This window comes from Staurois parvus, unplaced genomic scaffold, assembly GCF_062004578.1.
Source record: "Staurois parvus isolate SC_StPar_1 unplaced genomic scaffold, SC_StPar_1.0 ptg000282l, whole genome shotgun sequence".
Lineage (NCBI taxonomy): Eukaryota > Metazoa > Chordata > Amphibia > Anura > Ranidae > Staurois > Staurois parvus.
This window is the reverse complement of record NW_028318078.1, coordinates 11,931,896-11,955,260: the sequence shown is the minus strand read 5'-3', so window position 1 is coordinate 11,955,260 and position 23,365 is coordinate 11,931,896. Positions and strand designations below refer to the sequence as shown.

Here is a 23,365-nt window from a genome sequence, read left to right as displayed (position 1 = left end):
ACTCTATTCTAGTGGTACTGGACAAGTCATTAAAGAAACAATGACTTTAAAATAGCAGACCTCAGCTCTTTGAGAACATGTGAGTTTATTCCATCTGGTTCATGCCTGATTATGTGGCAGTGTAACTCAGTTTGTCCCTTTTAAAATCCCTTAAGATAATGTCTGAAATGGGTACTCACAAGCTCTCTACTATCCTCTGCCTTAATGGCATCAGAGATCTCCCAATTGTCACCCTATTCTATCCAAGTCCTTAAGGGTGTCACCTGGTAGCATTAGTCAACCTCTGAATTCTTATTATGCTTAAGATACTTCAACAGTACTCTAACAAATTGCATTTTCCAAATTTGTCCTGGTCCACCTGGGTGTTTTCTGTGTCCTCTGCACACTTTTGTATGGTCAAGCCCCTCCTGTTGCATTCTCCATATTATAAAATAAATAACAAACTGAAAAAATATAGTGTGAACCCCTTACAATGGAGGTATATATACTGATATATAGACCCAAGAACACAAGTGCTGAGATCTTATAAAGTGTATTAACAATTCACAACGGTAATTTATTTGTTTGTTTATTAAGCTAGATTAATGCATACCAAAAAAGAATGTACACTTTGCATGAAATTCAAACAATTACTTCATACATTCTATTATGCTGTCCTGTTTGGTTCCTTTTGATAAAGCATTAACCGATAAAGCAGAACATTGCAGTAACCCATAAAAATTTTGAATGACTGTAGTAATAAATGAAAATGGATTCTGAATGGTTGCTATGGATTGCTGTCCTTTGTCTTTAAAGAGTATCTATAGCTAAAACATTTTTAGTTTTGTATAGATTGAGAACAGTTAGAACCCTTGTCAGGATTTCAATGCTGTCTGTGTCCCCGCTTGGGACAGCCACCCTCTCAGATTACCCTGGTGACCACTGACTATTATGAATGAAAATGATGGTAAATCTACAATTTTATAGTTGTTACCATAACAGAAGGTAAGGAAAAATCTGTAAATGGAGACATCTGTGTAAGGTGGTATATTCCTTTTCTTTCTCTTATGTATTCTCTGGGTCAGGAAGTGAAAGTAAATATCCCCAGTAAGACATTGGCAGAGAAAAAGGTTTCAGGATTTGTATCTATGGTGTTCTTTTATCATACAGTGGTAAATGACCACTGCTCAGTTCTCCGGCATTCTCAGAAGACAGTTCTCCTCTGAATGCCTTTTTATGAAGCGGTGTAGATCACTTCTCCGGATGAAGGGAGAAGCGATCTACAAACGCTTTCAACGCTGGAAAACGTCTGCTTTTACTATAATCTCATGAGATTACAGTAAGAGATCAGTCAAACACTAATTTACTAAGCAGCAGTAAATTATCTGGGCTGGAGAATCTGGAGGGAGAACACAGATCACTAGTGAAGGGCTGACATCGCTCCTTCATTTATTGGTAGTCTGTGTGCTGAGATGATCAGCACAGAACATGTTCTCCACTGATCATCTCTGTTTCCTAAACCACTAATGATCGGAGATCAGCAACGATCCTCAGGATCTGTTTCATAAAAGGACACCTATATATGATCCAGTGTACTCACAGGTCTTTTAATGTAAAAAGTTGCTTTAATATAAGATTTGCAAGTGCCTCTTCCATTGGACCATTTTAATATACTTGCCATGAGTGCACCCAGGAAGTCTTTCAGGAAGTCTGCAGGGCCCACCATCAGTTTAAAAAAAAAAAAATATATATATATAAATATATATATATATATATATATATATGTCAGGAGAAGTGCAAAATCTGCCTGTCTGGCATGATGTCTAAAGGAATTACAGACCACATGACTGGAAGAATTGGATGCCACCTCAACCAGCCCTATGAAAATGATGGTGTTTGCCTCAGTCACCATTCCAGCCATGCCCTCTAACGCGTTTCACCCCACCAACCAGAGCTTGGCCACAGAGGTGGGGATGCACAGAACTGCTGGTTAAATGTGCATTATTGGATCGTGATTGAAGATTGCTAACTGGTGGGTTCGTGCAGTATGGTAAAGGAAAAAATGTGTCTTTTACCACACTACCAACACACACACACACACACACCTGTTAATCATTTTTGATCATGGCCAATAATGCACATTTAACCAGCAGCTCTGTACATCTTCCCCACCTCTGTGGCCAAGCCCTGGTGGGCGGGGCAAACCGCATCAGGGGACATAGCTGGAGCGGCGGTTGAGGAGGTGTCCATTTCCTCCGATCATCATTGCTTCTGAATCAGTGAAGGGACGCCCACTCCCGTCTTCTGTGTATCGGCAGGGTTACTTCACATTGCCTGGCTTTGAGCAGTGCTGCAAGGTTGACAAACCACGTGACTGAGATTTGCAAAAAAATATATAATTTGTGTTTTTCAGTTAAAGATGCATTCATTTCTGCAGCAAATCTTTTGTGCATGAACCTTAAGGCATTACAAAATTCTAGACCAGCCTTTCTCAACCAGGGTTCCTTCAGGGCTGCTAGGGATTCCTTGAGCAGTGAGCAATTTCTGCCTCTCAGATGAGTAATCACTATGAACAATGATTTTTTTAGCTATCTGTAAGTGGGGGAGTCTTCTATATACACTACTTGTCAAACATTGTAGAACACACCATTTTTCCAGTTTTTATTGAAATTTAAACAGTTCAAGTCAAATCAATAACGTGAAATAGTACAAAGGAAAGTGGTAAATGCCAAAAACTGAAAAAATTATAGAACATTTCAGAGTTATAAAAAGGGCATTTTTGATGGAAGAAGTAATGACTTAACAACTCACAGTTGTTCTGCAGAAATGTAAGTAAATTAAGCCTTGAAAGTTTATGCTAACAATTTCTACAGGTGTCTTAACTTTGTTGATTACTTACAAGCTCTTTGTCTGTATAAAGGCAGTGTTGAAACAGACTGTGTTACTGCACCCTCTTAAGCAATGTTTGGATAGTACTGTACTGCAAGAAGTGGTATATTGCTCTCAAAATGATGAGAAAAAGGCAATTACCAAAGAACGACAGACCATTAAAACCCTTAAAAGTGTAGGTCTTTCTTTAGAGAAATTGCAGAGAATGCTAAAGTGTCAGTTAGTACAGTTTCCTGCACCATCAAAAGAAACTGGAGGAAACTCTGATAGGAGGAGGTCTGGCAAACCCAAAGCCACAACAGAATCAGAAGACATGTTTGTAAGAGTCAACAGCTTGTGTGACAGGCGGCTCACAGGACAACAGCTTCAAGCACAGCTTAACATTGATCAAAGTAAGCAAATCTCAGTTTCAACTGTGAGGAGAAGATTGCGAGCTGTATGTTTGATAAGTCGAGTGGCTGTAGGAAAGCCATTGCTAACATGGCAAAATAAGTACAAGATGCTTTCCTGGGCCATGGTCTACTGAAGACTGGAAGAAGGTCTTATAGATGGATAAATTAAAATGTGAGATCTTCGGTTCATCGTGTAGGGTTTTTGTACACTGTAGAGTAGGTGAATGGCTGGTTCCTTGATGTGTGACAACAAATGTCAAACATGGAAGAGGAAGCATGATGTCTGTGGCTCTTTTGCTGGATCCAGAGTTGGCAACTTGCACAGAGTGAGTGGCACCCTGAACCAAAACTATTATCACAGCATTTTGCAGCACAATGCAATACCCCCTGGAATAAGTCTGGTTGGTCAGGAGTCCATCCTATAGCAAAATATTGACCCAAAACAAACCTCCAGGCTGTGTGAGAACTACCTTAGAAGAAAAGAACAAGATAGTAGGCTCCAAATCATGGAATCTCCAGCACAGTCTCCAGACTTAAACCCCATCAAGCTGGCTTGGGTTTAATTGGACAGAAGGGTGAAAGCAAAGCAACCCACAAGTGCAACACACTTGTGGAAACTTCTGCAACAGTGTTGGGAAGAACTTTCCCAGCAATATTTGATTTTCGCTGTAGAAAGAATGCCACAAGTGTGTTTTGATGAGTCCAAAATTTCGATTACATTTTGTTAAAGAAAACAATTCCATGATTTCTTTTTTTATGTCCAATTGTTTTTTCGTTTTATGCTTTATTTACAATGAGACACTGAACTGCGTAAATGTTAATAAAAACTGAAAAATTGGGTCTGTTCTAAAACATTCGACCAGTAGTATAGTAATTATTAGTAGAGGTTCTCCGAGTCTGGAGAGCTTTTTCAAGGGTTCCTCCGTGTTAAAAAAGTTGAGAAAGGCTGTTCTACACCATTGTTTTTTTACAGAATAGGGAAGATTTAGTGCACTTTAGATTTCTTTTACAGTCAGGGTACATTGATTACTGAACTGACTCTTTCTAAGTCTAAGTTTAGTGTAGAAAACCAAATGGGATCTTCAGATGCCTTAAGTGAGTCTGAACTTTTGTCTGTTGCAAAGAAAGATGCAGCTGTCTTAAAGTGGTTAAAAAGAATCAAAGTTTTTTGTTACTCTCATGCATTCTATGCGTAAAGCTACTGTATAAAATCTTCAGTGTGCAGCTCCCCCTGCAGCACCACTAATACTTACCTGGGCTCAATCTTCATCCACTGCTGTGCACAGGAGCCTTAGCTCTTCCAGGTTGGTCTCCCTCTCCTCATTGGCATGTCCCATAGATACAGAGCTGACTCGGGAGCAAGCACACACGAGTGCCCCCAGAGCAAGCAGCTGCGGGAGACTTGAAAAGAGGAGGATCAGGGCTGCTTCATGAAAAATCATTGCACAGAGCAGGTAAGTATAACATGTTTCTTATTTTAAAGAAAAAAGAATAACCTTTATAACTAATTTAAGGTAGGTTACATGTTAACATATTCATGGCTATAGCAATTATCCACTTCGGGTGCTTTCTGTGATTAGTGTAGGAATAGGCTTTACATAGATGCCTTCACTTGACAGCATGGCTTCACATATCAACTACCGCGTCCTCTGTCTTTAATCTAAATGTTGGATTATTGAAAGTCTTTCTTTGTTTGTAGCAGGGCTGAGAATAAGGAGGTTTTACATTGTTCATTTCCCACAGTGGAGATTTCCCCATAATTTCCTGTTGTATCATCAACGTAGGCAGTGAGGGAAATTATCCTTGCTGAGTACACAGAGAAATAAAAACTATCCCCCCATCTATAGCTGGGATCTCACTTGATGTAAGCAGTGTGGATAATGCAGTGTGGATAATGGTTGAAGATACTAAAGGAAACTATTTTTTATTGACCAGATTGGTTGCTATCTATGACTTTATATAATCTTTGTTTACAACAGTGTTAAGGCCAGCTACTACATTAGAGCTATCTTGTAATCCTCAACAAATTAATGAAGTGTAAGCATAAGGTCATAAGCATCATACATTAAATAGGATGAGTCTGTATATAAGAGCTCATTTGTATATAATGGACTAATTTCTACGTAATTTTTCATTGAATTTATATAAATGCAGTGAAGAAGACAAAAATAATCTGCAAAATGCATTAACCAATATTAGTCAATCAGATTACACAATTCCATCTTTTGTGTAATAAAGTCTTAACATAGATACTTTAGTAGCTATACAATATTTGCCTGGAGATCACTGTTTTGTTATGCCATTATTTTCAAATGTGCAATTTTACAATTCCATTAATAAGTCATAAGTAAATGGTACAATTTTATTGTTTTCTTTTAGGTAGGGAAATTTTTGATGATCAATAAATTCATGTATAATAGCAAATTCCAGAGACTAATTGCTCCTCTGCTTTGATGATCTTTGGTTCTTCATGTTTCAGTTGCTTTCAGATAGTTGTATTATGTTCCGGATTGGTGCTAGTGGTATCTGTTGTGTTTCATTTTATTATTGGGCAGTGACATTATGAATCCATCCAACAAGTCTAGTTATTCTAGTATATATTCCAAAACGTCTTGGTCTTGAGCAACCAAACCCCCAGCTCACCACTCCTGCTATAAACCATCGTCCTTTAGGTTCTTGGCAAACAAGTGGACCTCCAGAGTCACCCTGAAAGACAATCATATGGTTAGAAACATCTCATAATGATTTTTTGGCATAAATTAGACCTTGGATAGAAAAACTGTGTGGAGATCAAGAATCAGAAGCAGAAAGACAGCAGAGTCTAGGCAGCTTGAGAACAAGGAACCAATAATCGGAGATCTGGGAGACAGGAGTTGGCAATGAAATATGGGTAATGCATTGAGAAAAACAGCAGAAGCATTTGAGCATAGGATTATACAAAAGAACAGCCTAGTGATTGTAAACTGAATTCTATAAAGGCAGATCAGAGGGTGGACTCTAGTCCCCTTTAAAGATGTATGGACCAATCAGTGGGTGTATATTCCTCACTTGAATAGCTCACCTGAGGGAATAAATAAAACAAGTCTGCTCACATCATGGCACATGAGAGGCCTGGACTGCAGAAACATGCAATGAAAATTGCAAGAATGAGAACAGGAAGAGCAGTGAATAATCAGCAGGAACCAGGAAGGATACAGCAGAAAGCAGAAGAGAAACATAAAGAACAGCAACAAAACATCAGGTAGTCAGCAGAAAGAAACTAAAGATACCAAAAAAGGACACCGTGATAACAATCACCATCAGTCATGAGCCTAAATGCAACACAGACAGTTTGCAATCACTTTGCATGCCAACACCCAAAACCAGTAGGTGAGAGGACGTTAGAAAAACAGATGTGAGGTTCGAACCTGTCAGGCTTTTGTTGCTCTCTTTGCCCTGTTGGAGAAATGTTCTATCTCTTCCTGTCAGGGAGACCCATGTCGCCAGGACAGAAAATGAAGAGAAATCACCCTACCAGGGACAAAAACAGCTAGAAAAAAGCCAAAAGGATAGTTGTCTATAGAGGTCAATCAAAAGAAAAAATAAATGAAAACCTGCATCCAGAGAACACTATGCCCACAGTTGATCTAAAGGAAAGCAAAAAAACCTACCGTATTTTCCGGCGTATAAGACGACTGGGCGTATAAGACGACCCCCTACTTTTCCTGTTAAAATATAGGGTTTGGGCTATACTCGCCGTATAAGACTACCCCCCTCTTCCAACCAATCACGGCAAGCAATGTACCAGTATTTTCTGTGCACACTGTGCACACTGCATACAAAGCCTGCTTGGATTGGGTGGGTCAGCTCTCCCTGCCTGCCCAGCCCTGCCTGTCTCCAAGATACCATAAATTGCACAGAACTGCCACAGACATTATAATAATAATTAATTACCGTATCTCATAGAAGTTAAGGGGACAAGGTCGGGTGCAGCAGTACCATACCGGTACTTCCGAGCTGACGCTTCTGCACGTCTTCGGCAGCAGTAGACGATCACTGATCGCCATTCCTCGCAGAACTGCATGAGACGTCGGATGCAGCCGTTCAGTGCTCGATTGATCGTGACTGAAACTGTGACATGCGCAGAATCACTGTGTATCCCTTCTCTGCATATCACAGTTTCAGTCAAGCTCAATCGAGCACTGCTGCATCCGACGTCTCATGCAGTTCTGCGAGCTATGGTGATCCGCGATCGTCTACTGCTGCCGAAGACATGCGCAGTAGCGTCAACCCGGAAGTACGGTAAGGTTTCAGCACAGCACCCGGCGTATAAGACGACCCCCGACTTTGTAGACGATTTCCAGGGGTTAAAATGTCGTCTTATACGCCGGAAAATACGGTATATAAAGTATGGTCCAATTTCTTTTTACAGGGAAAAAAATCCTCCCTGATCCCCCTAAGGCAACCAGATATTCTCTCAATCAACACTCTATGATGTTAATACTTATGAATATTAACAGCCAAGAATACTTTGCATTTAGCAACACATCCAGCCTTTAAAAAAAATACAAAAACTAACTTCTGTGTACAGAACTCCATTCTGTAGGTGCAAAGAGTGCTCCCTTGCCATCTGCAATGACCTTAAAGTGAAAGTAATATAAAGGTATATGCATGACTGGTGCTTTAGCAACATGGATAGTATTCTGCATATTTCATTAGAACCGGAAGTTGAGGTTTGGTATTATGGTTTCCCGTTGTAGATCTACTGGAACAGAGGCTGGGACAAGGGGGGCAGAGGGGTCATGTGCCCAGGGTGCAGTGTCGATATGTCGATAGAGGGGGAGCTAGGAGCTTCGGCAGTTGTGTTCTGCTACACCTCACTTGCAGGTGTGACTGCAGCTTCACTCTTGTCAGAAGGAGCAGGAACCTGATAGCTGCTGAGGGGAGGATTCTGCTCTCTCCTCCTCCAATAGCAGTCTACTCTGGGCTTTTTTTCTGGAATAGAGGGGATGAGGTAAAGATTAAGAAATGACCTGAAGGCCACTGAGATAAGAAGGCATTAACCTCAAAAGTAAAGTAAAACTGAGTTAAGAAAATTATTTAACCTTTATATGCCTAGGGATAGTTAGACTTAGCCTAACTAAGAATCTGAGAAGACTGGAGAATGACTACAATTTTAAAGTGAAAAGCCTCTTAAAAAAACTATTTTTAGAAATAGGTTCAAACAAGAGAAGCTTTTGCAAATTTGAACTTGCAGCTTGTGCATATAATAATACTTCACATGAACTTGCAGCTTGTGCATATAATACATACTTCACATGAATCTTTAGTCCCAACAGTATCTCCAGCACAAAACATTCTTGGAGTAATCCGATAATTGTACAGCTCACTGCAGACATCTTCATTGATTAAATTAAGGTCCACTTTCTGGAGAATGTCATTTTGTACACCTACAATTCACAAAACCTGGTTATAAAACTGTTATACTCTTGTTAAGATATTTTAACACATATTCTTAGAGCCACTTTAAAATCTTAATGAGTCCAGGACAAAGATAATTCTAATATCCTTGGCCAACACTAATGTTTTTAAACCAAATATTTATTTTTTAAATTTTAAGTGCACATTCAAAGATTACTTCAGATTCTTTTCTGTTATTTTTCTGAGTACATTTTAAAGATGTTCAAAAATGCTAGCACATTTTTAGATTTAGGAGTGCAGGACAGGTAATGTTACTGTAAGTATGTTTTTTATTTGAGGACTGACTTTTTTCACTATAAAAAGTTTGGCTTTAGATATACTTTAGAGATGGTTTTTACTCTTTGCAAAATGTATTAATCTGTCTTTGGACAGAGTGTGGAAGTGCTAAAATCCTAGTCAGCATTTTATTCATGTATTTGTTGCACTCCTTACATGCTCACCCACAGCTCATGTAGGGTGCTGTAATGAATTGGTGGATGGTACCAACTATGCAATCACAGGATTATAAGGATATTTACCAGCACACCTTGGGATACTAATAATCTTATCCTTCATCCTAACCTGTCTCTGTCTTTGCAATAGAAAATTATGGTAAACCTATGTTGTAAGTTCTTCAATTATAACAGACGATGTACAGAGGATAAATGTTCAGGTTGAGACTTTTCAGTTGTTTAGTGACTGTAGTCTTTAGATTTGTGATCCTTAGTAACTGTCACTTTGGAGAGACTTCCTTAGTCTTCTTCTTGTGTATGCAGGACAATGGAAATCTCCCTATTGGGAAACACACAGAAAAAAAGGAAGAGGGAAACTAAAAAAATATTTTGGCTTCAGATACACTTTCAAATCAACAAGGATCATTTTGGTTCCCTTGAACACTATTTCTCAACTTTATTTAATAATATGTTTTAGGGTCCATTAGATGCAATGTACTGAAGCATGTTGCATTTATGAGCGTTATCATATGTTGAAGTTATGATTTTAAAAGATTAATTTTCAGTTAAAATAGAAGTATGGCCTCCCATTAAAAATATGTGCTGCAGCACTTAATTGCAATTGCATCTGCACTTACATTTTTTCTTCCTCCCCTTGCAAAGTCCTACAAATACCTTTTGATCCTGCCAGTGAAGTCAACTTCATGCAGCTTCATGTGATGAGGAGACAACCCTGATGTAGTTCTTTTGAGTTCAAAGCGATGTTGTCCCTCAAGTAGGCTGTATCTGCTTGCACTGCAGCTGGATGAAAAGATTTTGGAGGAGCTGCAGCTATTGGCATTGTCATTGCTGTTTCATAAGCTTGTAGCCTGTCAATCAGCAACTGGCCACACCTAGCCCTGCACACTACTTTCTGGATTGGCAGAACTGACTGTGCTGCTAAAACCCTCCCACTGGGAGCTGCAGTGTCTGGGAAGGGAAGGGTATGAGTCTTAAATGAAGGAATAAAACAAGTGTGCTGTACTTATACCTCAAGTTAATATATACAGTGAAAAAAAAAAAAAAAATATATATATATATATATATATATATATATATATATATATATACACACACACACTGTATATATTAACGAGGGTGAATCACTCCCTTGTAGATCTCAATCCAAATTCAAAAAACGATAGGGAGATTGTTTCAATGGTGGGCTCCCACAGATCCACCAATATAGACATCAAAGAAATTGAAGATACATACTCCAGTATGTAACAGTCTTGGGGGGGTGGAAGCTCTACTGATGCTCTGACCCCGTCCCATGCAGTCTATTTTCTTGGAAGCTCAGAGCTGAGCTCGGAGTGGGAACGCTGAGAGCTCTGCCCCTGGACCGGTTGGGGGGCAGTGCTCTCAGCGTTTCCACTCCGATCTCAGCTCTGAGCTTCCGAGCAAATAGACTGCATGGGAGTGGGTGGTGAGCCCGGGTGGCAAGGTAGGACTTTTTCCCCTTAGACTGCCTGTGGACTATTATATCGTAAATCTTGACTGTACTAAGAACTGTATAGCTGTAGAGATCTATTTCTGAAAGGCTGAATTTAAAAAAATGACTACTTAGTTGATCATCTCCTGTAGTACTTCCACAGTCTCTGGTCATCTCGTGTAGCATGTCTGCTGTGCCTGTTCATCTACTGTAGTGTATCTGACCATTTCCTGTAGTACATTCGCAATCTCTGATCATCTCCTGTAGTACATCCGCAATCTCTGATCATCTCCTGTAGTACATCCACAGTATCTAACCATCTCCAGTAGTACATCCACAGTCTCTGACCATCTCCTGTAGTACGCCCACAGTCTCAGGCTATCTCCTGTGATACATCCGCAGTCTCTGATTATCTCCTTCACTTCATTTACATTCTCTGATAATCACCTGTAGCACATCCGCAGTCTCTGGCTATCTCTTGTAGTACATCTGCAGTCCATGATTATCCCCTCTAGTACATCTGCAGTCACTGGCTATCTCCTGTAGTACATCCACAGTATCTAACCACCTCCGGTAGTACATCCACAGTCTCTGCCCATCTCCTGTGATACATCCGCAGTCTCTGATTATCTCCTGCAGTTCATTTGCATTCTCTGATTATCACCTGTAGCACATCCACAGTCTCTGGCTATCTCTTGTAGTACATCTGCAGTCCATGATTATCCCCTCTAGTACATCTGCAGTTTCTGATTATCTCCTGTAGTACATCCACAGTCTCTGGCTATCTCCTGTAGCACATCTGCAGTCTCTGGCTTTCTCCTGTAGTACATTCGCAGTCTATGGTTATCTCCTGTAGTACATCCACAGTCTCTGATCAGATGGGACTGAAGGAGGAGAACATGGGATGGAGAAGATGGGACTGGAGAAGGAAGAGAACATGGGATGGCGGAGATTGGACTGGAGAAAGAGGAAGACATGGGATGGAGGAAATGTTTACATTGCTTCATGGTAATATTGTTAAAGTTGTTAATATTTATATTTGTAACTTTATTCTGCAGAAAACATTTAACAGTGTAGTTAAGGTTGCAAAATTAGGGGTGGGCAGGCTACATAAGAATATATATATATATATATATATATATATACACACACACACACACACACATATACACACATATATACAATGTTACCAAAAAGTATTGGGACACCCCTCCAAATAATTGGATTCAGGTGTTTCAATCACTTCCATGGCCACGAGTGTATAAAATCAAGCACCTAGGCATGCAGACTGCTTCTACAAACATTTGTGAAAGAATGGTTTGCTCTCAGGAGCTCAGTGAATTAAAGTGTGGTACAGTGATAGGTTGTCACAAATGTAATAAGTCCATCAGTGAAATTTCCTTGCTACTAAATATTCCACAGTCGAATGTTAGTGGTATTATATCAAAGTGGAAGCAACTGGGGACAACAGCAACTCAGCCACGAATTCACGTAGTAGGTCATGTAAAATGACAGAGCGGGGTCAGCGCATGCTGAAGCGCACAGTGCGCAGAAGTCGCTAACCGTCTGCAGAATCAATAGCTAATGACCTCCAAACTTCCTGTTGCCTTAAGATTAGCACAACAGTGTGTAGAGAGCTTTATGGAATGGGTTTCACCAAGTGCAATGCAAAGCATTGGATGTAGTGATGTAAAGCAGGCCACCACTGGACTCACGCTTCTCTTTCTGGCAATCCATTGGATGTGTCTGGGTTTGACGGTTGCCAGGAGAAAGATACTTGCCTGACTGCATTGTGCCAAGTGCAAAGTACGGTGGAGCCTACCGTGGGATGTACCAAGCAATTCCAAAAGGAATGAAGGGAGGGGAAAAAACAAGACACCAAAAAACTGAATGCTGCATATAATCCTCTATTACTGACAGTAACTGCAATGGCTGTAGATCCAAAAAAGACTGCAACAATGGAAAAGCCATACTCATTCTGTGGTAGCACATAAATGCATTTGCCATGCTCCAGCTTGCTGCCCTGCTGGTATTTTAGCGTATGCTGCCCATGAAACTGAAATGCTTCTTGTTGAATTAGCTCTCACTTCCAAAGGTGGTACCAAGCCTAGGGCTTTGTAGACAATCTGAATGGTCTTGACAATCCATGACTACATGATCTTGGGTAGTACCATGAAGCTCTTCCTTGGACCTTGATGAAAGGTATAAAAACTATAGTGTTCATGGATGTCCTCCACACATTTCAGATATACTAAGAATGAATGAACCAGATCTAAATTCTTCCACTCATTCTCTGACCCATCTTCCAGAAAAGGTGAAAGTATGGACTCCCAACTTATATGGGATGAAGTTGAAATTTTTTGGAAGAAATTTGGGACCTGTCTCAGAATTACCCTGTCTTGGAGGATTCAGCAGTATGGCTCTCTAGCTAAAAAGGCCTACATGTCAGATACTCTCCTTGTGGTAGCAATTGCCATCATGAAATATGCCCTCAGAGCCACATGCAATAAGAAACATGATGTTATCTGGTAAAATGGTGGTGCCAGCGAGGCATTCAAACCAAATGACAAATTTCCACTAGTGATCTAATCTTCACTGCTGCCTTCAGAAAATGAATGACCAAAGGGTTAAAGGCCCATCTTTTACTTGCCATGTCCGAGAGGACTGAAACTTGAATCTGAAATTAATTAAAAGCCAGGCCGCTTTTAAACTGTTTTGCAGGAATTTAAGAACATTAGATACCGAGGGAATTGAAGCATTCCAATTTTTGCTAGAAAGAGCCCCAAAAGAAAGGCTCTCAATACCTGATGGAAGGTCGAAATAGTTGATTTTTTTCCTAGCTTGCAACAAGGTATAAACTACGCCCTTTGACAGCTCCAGATGTCTTAGAGACCACCTCTCAACTTCCAAACCATTAATTTCCGACTCAGATGGAACACCCTGTTCTGAACAAGGAGATCCAAACAAACTGGGAGTGGAATTGGTTGTTCTAGCCTTTCTTCTATACATGGGGAAACCAAGACCGGCTCAGCCAAAAGAGCAGGGCTATTATTGCCCCCACTTTGCATTGTATATTCAGGAGAACGCTTAGAATTAGAGGAATTGGAGGAAAGATATGCACTAGGCAAAACCTCCACGGCCTGGAAAGGACATCTTGGCCCAAGGTTTGAGGAGAAGTAGAGGAAAGCTGGAAGTTCATTGCTGACACCATCAGATTCACGTCTTGTGTTGCCCAGGCTTTTTCCACAACAATTTTGAATCGAAGCCCCATTTGCCATGATCTACAGAACTGACTCTGGTCCGCCTTAATGTTCTCAGTTCCTTGCAGGTATGAAGAAAGGGTAAATTCCCTTCTGCTCAAAGGAATATTTGAGAGGCTACTCTCAGGAGAGGCAAGCTTTTGGTGCCCACTTGACAGGACAAGTAAGCCACTGTAGTCCAATTTTCTGAAAGCACCTTCACCACTTTTCTGTGTAACAGATACTGGAACGCTAGCAGAGTGAATCGGGAAGCTACTAACTCCAAGGAGATAGGAACTCTACATAGTCCACCTCTTCTAATGACCTTGAACTTGGTGACCAAAGCTGTGGGATCCCCCAACCCACCAGCCTGGTTCTGGAGGCTCGAGAGGGACACTGCCCTTCCGATTGCGCAAAACCGTCCACCAGGTTAAGAAACAGGCTTTCAGACCTGGTATAAGGATCTTCTGGTTCAAAACATAATGATCTCACTAGTGAAGGACACTGAATTGAAACTTCGTTCTTCAACACCTGACCCAAGGAACAACTGGGATGGTGGATAACAGAAGGCCCAGGTACTGCATTCACTCTCTTGCTGATAAGCAAGGCCTGCTCATTACATCCCTCATCCAAGTCTGGATCTTTTGAACTTTCTTCTGGGGGAGAAAGATATAGCAGGAACTGTGTTGATTGCAGTTGACTCTTTTGATGATTGATTATCCACCTGAAGCATTTGAGCGTGTTACAGGTTAGAGGCACATGATCCATCAAAAGACTCCTTGACAGGGCCAAGAGAAGGATGTCATCGAGGTAGTTAAATATCTGAAGACTCCTGAGTCTCAGAACAGCTATGATGGCTGACAGAAGCCTTGTGAAGGATCTGGGAGCAGTGCAAAGTCTGAATGGCAAAGAACGAACTGGAAAAGTGCCCCTTGTACGCAAACTTGAGAAAGCGATAATGAGCCAAAACTATGGGGGCATGCAGATAAGTGTCTGCCAATTCCACTGAGGAGCACTTGTCTTCATCGCATTCTTGTCTTGGTACAGGAAAAATAGCTTAAGCTGTTAATAATTCTTTTATGAAAAAAAAATTCTTTGTTTTTCTGTCTTTTATCTAATGAACAATTTTACTTGCTGTGCGTCTGCAGCTTTACAATGTGCCCCCTACCTAAGATAGGATGTGCACACCAATTTGCCCACCAATTTGCCTGGCAATGCCTCAGCTGAACAGCCCCAACAAGCCACCACTTCAGGGTGGGTTGGAGAAGAGGCTCTGGAAGAGGTAGAAGACCTTCTTTTGTGCTGGCCAGAGGATTTACTCTTCTTGGAAGAGTTTCGGGGACTAGATTTTCCTTGTCCCATTTCTGTACAACTGCAATGGGCCACTGGCGATGGCATCCTAGAATGACCACTTGGTGGATGTTTAATCCACCCTGCACTGTTCTGGTGAAGCAACTTGTCCTTGACAACAGGAGACAACAGGAGACAGGATTGATTAGGACTGAGCTCTTGGCGGACGCTTTATTCCGCACTGGAATCTTCTTTCTACCAAAAGGTACGCAGATAGCACTCTTTTAAAAAGTAGCAAAAAATAAATTAAATAAATAACAAGTAAAGAAAAAGAAAAAAATACCTCTCCATTAGATCTTCAGTGCTTGAAGCTGCAGCTTTTAGCAACAAGGGGGAATATAACCTAACCCACATCTCAGAGTCATAATACATGTGCACGCATCCAAGGCAAACAGGCAAACAGCTAAGGCAACCTAGAGGGAGCAGAACAGCAGAACGTCCCAGGCTGGAGCAGTAGAGTGATTAGGTAAACAGGTGGAGCTTATAAAGACACAACAGGCTCTGCAGAAGCCACAGAGCTGCAACATGAGAGAGAGCAAGCCTCTAGATAACGCGGTAGCTTTCTGTGTCACAGAGCATCCCGGCATTTCCATGGCAACCCGGGAAGTTTAGCATCCACAGTCTTAGCACGTGTACCACCTAGCCTGCTTTGCAGCTGAAACAAACACAGCCGCCATGAATGTGGGGATTACCAGCTCCAGATGCCAGCCAGCTCACAGACCTGCTGAGATATGAACCACAGGTGTCACCCAGTTCACAAACCTGCTGAGATATGGACTACAAGTGTCATCCAGCTCACAGACCTACTGAAATATGGACTACAAGTGTCAGCCATCCCACAGACCTGCTGAGACCACAGACCTGCAGTGATATGGACTACAAGTGTCAGCCAGCCCACAGGCCTGCTGAGATATGGACTACAAGTGTCAACCAGCCCACAGACCTGCTGAGATATGGACTACAAGTGTCAGCCAGCCCACAGACCTGCTGAGCTATGGACTACAATTGTCAGCCAGCCCACAGACCTGCTGAGCTATGGACTACAAGTGTCAGCCAGCCCACAGACCTGCTGAGATATGGACTACAAGTGTCAGCCAGCCCACAGACCTGCTGAGATATGGACCAATGTACTGAGACGTGGAACTACAAGCCAGCCAAGCTATGCATAGGTAAGTCACCCCGGCTTAGAAATTTTAAAACATGCAAAGCACCAAAGGAACCCACTGCACAGAGAGGTTTACAGCCCAAAAGAGGGGTCTGCTTACCCAAAAAAAGAGTGAGGGGAAACAGCTGCTCTTATAGGCTAGGAAAGAGGTTGTCCTGGAGGGGTCAGAGAGGGCGGAGCTGACCCGTGGTAGGCTGACATGGGGAGGTCCAGGAAATATATATATATATTTATTTATTTTTTTAACTATATCCTTTTATGCATTAATGATCAATCTGCAGAAAGCAATGATAATAAAATGCAAATAATTAGGAAACTAAAGAAACACTTTTGTCCTAAAAGTGACACTAAATAATATCCTTTCTCTATCAAAAATAATCCATACACATCCACTACTTAATGACCCTTATCTATTTTTCATGAAATTGTTTCGTACTCTGTTTTTCTGCCTCCTTGTACCATCCTTTGTAAGCTTCTGAATGCTTTTCCCCCTCTCCCAGCTTCCACTGGAGTGGCCCCCCCAATGTCCTCAAGCCTGGAATCCCTCCAGCTGTTCCCTGTGTTATCAGAGCTACCCTGGACTTTTCTGGCAGGAATGCTAACTATTAGGATAAGTGCAAAAAATATAATTAAGCAGCAAGGGATTTTTGGTTTACAGTAGACATGTGCATTTCAGAAAGAATTGAGTTTCATCCAAAAATGTGATTTTCAGAGATTCGCATGTATACAAATTTCTTAATGGACATAGTAATTCAAGTAAACAAATCCGAAAAAAAAAGATATAACAAAATTAACAAAAGCATTTGTTTCATTCGATGATGTCACATGATGTAACGGTAATTTGGTCCCATGGGGAAATTAATTAAATTTTCAAATTTGATCATTTGGATTTGAGTAAATTTGTGATTTATATTGAATTTTTAATTGTCACAGTCAGTCAGTTCAGTTCCACAGTCTAATACAATTCTTCGGTTTGCAAAATTTGGGGCTGCCGAATTTTGCATTATTTATTCCATTGTGTCTGAAAATATTGAATAGTTTTGATAAATGAGTAATGAATCCACCCAAAATATCGAAAACCAAAAACTAATATATATATCAATCTTTCGAAAAAATACTTTTTTGAATCCACCTGGGCCAACCAATATGCAAAACGAATCCAGAAAACAAATTGGTTCAACATAGTGAATATGACAAAACAAAAATCTTCAATAAACAAATGCATCCAAAACAAAACAAAACGAATGTACATGTTTAGTTTACAAGAGTTTTAAAATGAAACTGTTCTTGTGGGGAGCAAAAGAATAAAACTATGCACGAAAGACTATCTAACATAATTATTTCTATATGATAAACCATGAAACATTGGGTTTATATTTTTTCTATATTGAATATATAGATGACTATAACCATTTTAAAACTTTATTTTTCATATGTGGCTAAAGTACCTTACTATAGACTGGGGCTCCAGTCAGTCATCCTAGACACCTATGGCATCACACAACCTCCTGCACAGTGCAAGAGAGCATGTCTTTTGAGAATCCACATGTTTCCCAGGAGGCAGTGGAAAGGCTATGTGTGAGACGTCAACAGCAGCTAGGCTTGAGGACCAAAAGCTTTGATCTAAGGTAAGGCACAAGTACTATTTACTGCAATTTTTTTTTTTCAGATTGATTGCATGGTAGGGTTAGGGGCTAACCTGTAAAAATGGTTGGTGGATAAATCCCAGCTGATGAAAGCAAATTGAGAGAAGGTCAATGGGGACGTCCTACTGTATTTCAAGTGATATCTGCTTAAAGTCAATGTATAGCCAAACTTTTTTTTTTTTTGGATAAAGTAAGGGAGGGTTATAACCCTGCCAGTTTATTTTTTGCCATCAGTGACCCATTGCGAAGATTTCCCTTTACTTCCTGTCCCATAGCCAAAATAGGAAATGAGAAAATCTCTGCAAATTAAGGGAATCCCTTGGGGACCCCGAGGTCACCAAAACTGGTGCCCCTGTTAGAAAATGTATCCTTTATTACTTTTCTGGGGACAACCCAAAAATTGGGGTTTCTTTTACTTTCACATTTGATAATAATGGTAAACAGGACATATAGAGAGGGTGAATCTCCCTAACAGGGGCACAGACAGCAAAAAAAACAGACAGGTGTTCTAATTGACCTTCACTCTGTCCAAAACTAAAAAAAAAAAGTTTTGCCTTTAGATGTACTTTAACCACTTGCTGACAGTATTTGTACTGCAGACAGGCAGCATGTACAGGCAGAGCACCGCTCTGGCTGTACTAACACAGGAACACACTGGAATGTGGATCCCGGTAATTCATATCGGCTTTGTTTCTCTTCCTAGTGAGCTGTGATTGGCCCACAGATCTTATATGGTACATGGGTCAATCAGAACTCCCTGTACCATGTGATTAGCTGCATCCAATTACAGATCACTAGTATTTTGAACTGTCATGAAATTTACCCATTCATGACAGTTCAAGGCAAGCATTGCATTGCAGATACAATGACCTTTATTTTACCTGCAATGCAAAAAAAAAATCCCTGATCACCTCCCCCCCCCCACCAGAGTAACACAATGTTACTATAGTGCCACTAGTACAGTGTCAGTGCAGAGTTTAGCCCCTCTGTTGTTTTGCATGGAAGATTTGTATCAATTGATTGTGGGCTAAAGCAATTTATACGCACAATACATCGACACCCACCCAAATTCAGCTCTTGCCAGACAATTCGCATGGAAACTTATCATGGTTTCCAAATGTAAAACTTTTTTGGGCCTAACCCTTATCATGGGCATTACAAAAAAGAATGAATTGCAGTCATCTTGGCCCACATATTTAATTCATCATATTCTCATGTTCTCTGCTGTCATGGCCAGGCATACATATAAGACAATAATGCGCTTCATGCGTTTCAGTGATGACACTCTCTGGAAAAAAAAGAACATTTTATATATGCCCAACAAGGACCAGCAATGTACTGGTATGTCGCTGAACTTTGAGTGGTTATACCAGAATGATGCCTGCAGCTACAGGCATCATTCTGCTGTAATTTTTTTTCGGCTTTCATGTAAAAGGAATCCTAGCGGCTAGTGCTGAATTACTTTTACTGGTAGTGGGAAGGGACTTGTCCCCCCCCTTCCACGGCTTTCTCGGGCTCTACTGTTCCACATCTGCCTCCCCCCTCTGCCAATCCCTTCATTGGCTCCCAATTGCCCAACGCATCAAGTTCAAGCTGCTAACCCTGACCTACAAGGCCACTCACAATGCCGCCCCGAACTACATAACTGACCTGATACCCAGATACTACCCTATCCGTGCCCTCCGCTCCTCACAGGACCTCCTGCTCTCTAGCTCCCTGGTCTCCTCCTCGCACGCCCGATTGCAGGACTTCTCCAGGACTTCCCCCATCCTCTGGAACTCCCTACCCCAATCCATTAGACTGTCACCTACCCTCCTCACCTTCAGGCGCACCCTCAAAACCCTCCTCTTCAGGGAAGCCTACCCCAACCTCACCTAACAATTAACCTCCTCCACTCCACCCACCACTCCATCCCCCACAGCCATCTCCTCCTGTGCTACCTTCCCCTCCCTCCTAGATTGTAAGCTTGAAAGAGCAGGGCCCTCAAACCCCTCGTGTATTGTATTGTATTGTTACTGTCTTGTCTCATGTTCTGTCCCCCTTGCTACTGTACAGCGCTGAGCATACCCTTTGGCGCTATATAAATACTGTATAATAATAATAATAATACTGTTCCACCAGGGAACCCAAGGATGCAGCTGGTGGTTCCGCCCGCTGACCATAGAGCTGATCAGAGACCGGAATGGTTCCAATAATCTATTTGGTCTAAGAAACCAGAAGCAATGAGCATTGCATCATTTTTGTTTCACTAGATATATACAGAGCTATTTTAAATTGGGATAGCATCTCATCACACTGATCTTGGTGTGATCAGATGCTTTAAGGGCAGAGGAGAGATCTAGAGTCTAATATACCCCAGATTTCTCAGAAAAGAGCACCTGTCACTGCCTATTGCTATCACAGGAGATATTTACATTCCCAGAGATAACAATAAAAGTAATCCAAAAAAAGAAAGGGACATTGTTAAAATAAAAAAAGCAAAATAAATTAAAAAAAAAAACGCACCCATGCTCCTGTTGGTCCTCTGTCAGTATGTAAACAGAGATTGTACCATGCTTGTGAGGAATCACGGCGAATGTCAGATCGAGGGCAGTATTTATAGCAGTAGTATTTATAGCACTCCTGTGCAAATATAATGTGGTAACATGTAAAGGCTTTTAAAGTGTCGCCTATTGATATTAAAAATGTGCATCGTTTTTCGGCGTTGCATGGGCGTGCACAATTTTAAAGCATGTCATATTTGGTATCTATTTGCTCAGTGTAACATCATCTTGTATATTTTATCAAACAATTGGGCAATATATTGTGTTTTTGTGTATTAAAATTCAAAAAAGTGTATTTGTTCCAAAGAAGTTGTGTTTGAAAAATTGCTGCACAAATACTGTGTGACATAAGAAATTGCAACTCCCACTGTTTTATTCTCTAGGGCCCCTGCTTTAAAAAATATATAATGTTTGGGAGTTCAAAGTAATTTTCTAGCAAAAAAACAATTTTCTCATGTAAACAAAAAGTGTCAAAAAAGGCTTGTTTAGAAAAGTGATGCGTGGTACAAGCTTTTAATGTTGACCCTGAAATGCCAGGATAGAAGCATCCCCTCTACACCCCAAATTATCCCTTTTTGGAAAGTAGACACTTCAAGGTATTTGCTAAGGTGCATGGTGAGTATTTTGCAGATCTCATTTGTTGCCACTTGTTTTTGGAAAATGAAGAAAGAAAACAAAAATGTATTTTTTCTTTTCTTTTTCAAAATATGGTGACAAAAAATTATATGTAAAATACTCACTATGCCTCTTATCTAAATCAATGGGGTGACTACTTTCCAAAAAGGGTTCATTTTGGGGAGTGTTTGCACTTTTCTGGAATTTTAGGGCCTCAAACTGTGATAGGTAGTGAAGAAGTGACATGAGCATGTACTGTATGCCCTTTGGAAGCCTGAAAGTGGATTGGCTGCCAAAATGTCTCTCACATGTGGTATCCCCATACTCGGGAGAAGTAGTAGAATGTGTTTTGTGGTGTTATTCCACATATAGCCATGGCATGTGTGAGCAATATATGATTTAACCACTTGCCCTCCAGAGGATTTACCCCCCCTTCCCGCTCAGGCTCTTTTTTTGTGTCAGCATTTGTGAGCATTAATTTAACTGACAATTGCGCGGTCATGCAATGCTGCACCCAAATTAACTTTACATTCTTTTTTTTCTCATGAATAGAGCTTTCTTTTGGTGGTATTTGATCGCCTGTGTGTTTTTTTTTCTTTTTCGTGTTATAAAAAAAATGACTGACAATTTTGAGAAAAAAAAGCAATATTTTTGACTTTTTGCTATTAAACATGTCCAATAAAAAAATGTAAAAAATCAAATGTTGTCATAAATTTAGACCAAAATGTATTCTGCTACATGTCTTTGCTAAAAAAATCCCAATATGTGTAAATTAATTGGTTGACGTGAAAGTTATAGTGTTTACAAATGAAAGTATATATACTGGTTTTTTTTTTAATTTTTACTAGTAATGGCGGCGATAAGCGACTTATAGCGGGACTGTGGTAGGCATTCTGACACTGGGGAGAACTGACTTGGTGTCACTGGGGACACCAATACAGTGATTAGTGCTAATAAAAAGCACTGACACTGTACTAATGGCACTGGGCAGGAAGGGGTTAATATGTGGGGTGATCAAAGGGTTAACTGTGTGCTGATTTAGTGTGGGATGTGTCTGTAAGCACACTGCTATGCAGAGCCATGCAAAGCAGTGTGCAGGAGCTGACAGGGGAGAGAACTGTATTGTTTACATACAGTTCTCTCCCTCCGTCAGTAATGCTCCGTGATCATCGCATGCCAGCAAGTAATCATTGGCCGGGACCGGATGATTGACAGCCGAGGCCACGAAAAGCAGCGCTGGTGGGGAGCGCGCGTGGCTCACGTGCGCCCTCTATGTATTTATATGTGATTTTGCACACCCCTGCCACCCTGTAGTAGTATATCTGCTATAGGGCGGCGGGAAAGCTGTTAAATGACAACTTTGTGAAAAAAAAAATGGCAAAACATAAAATCTTCTATGCACTCAACATGCCTCTCAGCAAATTCCTTGCGGTTTCTACTTTCCAAAAAGGAGTCATTTGGGACAGAAAGTAAAGCTGTGGAAATTCCATTATATATACCATAGTTTGTAGGCGCTATAACTTTCACACAAACCAGTATACATGTATTGGGATTTTTGTTTACCAAAGACGTAGCAGAATACACTTTGGCCTAAATTTATGACTAAATTTGAGTTTATTGGATATTTTTTATAACAGAAAGCAGAAAACATTGTTTCTTTGTTGGTCTTTCCTCATTTATATCACAAAAAAAAAAAAAAAAGAGTGGTGATCACCAAAATAAAGCTCTTTGTGTGGAAAAAAACCCATCAATTTTGTTTTGAGTACAGTGTTGCATGACCTTGCAATTACCAGTTGAATAGCAAAAAATGGCCTGGTCAGGAAGAAAACCTTCCAGTGGTTAAAGAAGAACACTTAACCATTAGCCGCCCGGCCAATGGCTGTTTGGCGGCTTGAAAAGCGCTGCAGCTTTCCGGGTGCACGCCATTTGGCGTGCTCCCGCACATGCGCGGTTTGCGCGGTTGCAGAGCGACGCAGCAGTGCGATCTGTCACCGCCCGTGCACCTCGGACACGGCCGATGACAGATCCGAGTACCGGCTCCTGTTGCCGGTACCATGTGACCTGCTGTGACCAATCACAGCAGGTCACATGACAGTTGTATACAATGGATGGCTTCATTCATGATGCCATCCATTGTATACTAGTGCCTAGCTGTGAATGGTCACAGCTAATTACATGCACATGT

General features: G+C 40.9%; 1 protein-coding gene across 2 annotated transcripts in view; it reads right to left on the bottom strand.

The window, feature by feature from the left end:
* Positions 1 to 551: 551 nt before the first annotated feature.
* The window catches only part of TMPRSS6 (transmembrane serine protease 6), a 182,325-nt gene continuing 159,511 nt past the window's right edge, over positions 552 to 23,365 (bottom strand). For both annotated transcript variants that reach the window (XM_089681942.1, XM_089681943.1), the window contains 2 exons: positions 8,553 to 8,689; positions 552 to 5,966 (listed from right to left, as the gene is read on the bottom strand). In XM_089681942.1, the coding sequence (XP_089538068.1) occupies positions 5,805 to 5,966; positions 8,553 to 8,689 (299 nt within the window). In that variant the 3' untranslated portion in view covers positions 552 to 5,804. The remainder of the gene's footprint in view (positions 5,967 to 8,552; positions 8,690 to 23,365) is intronic.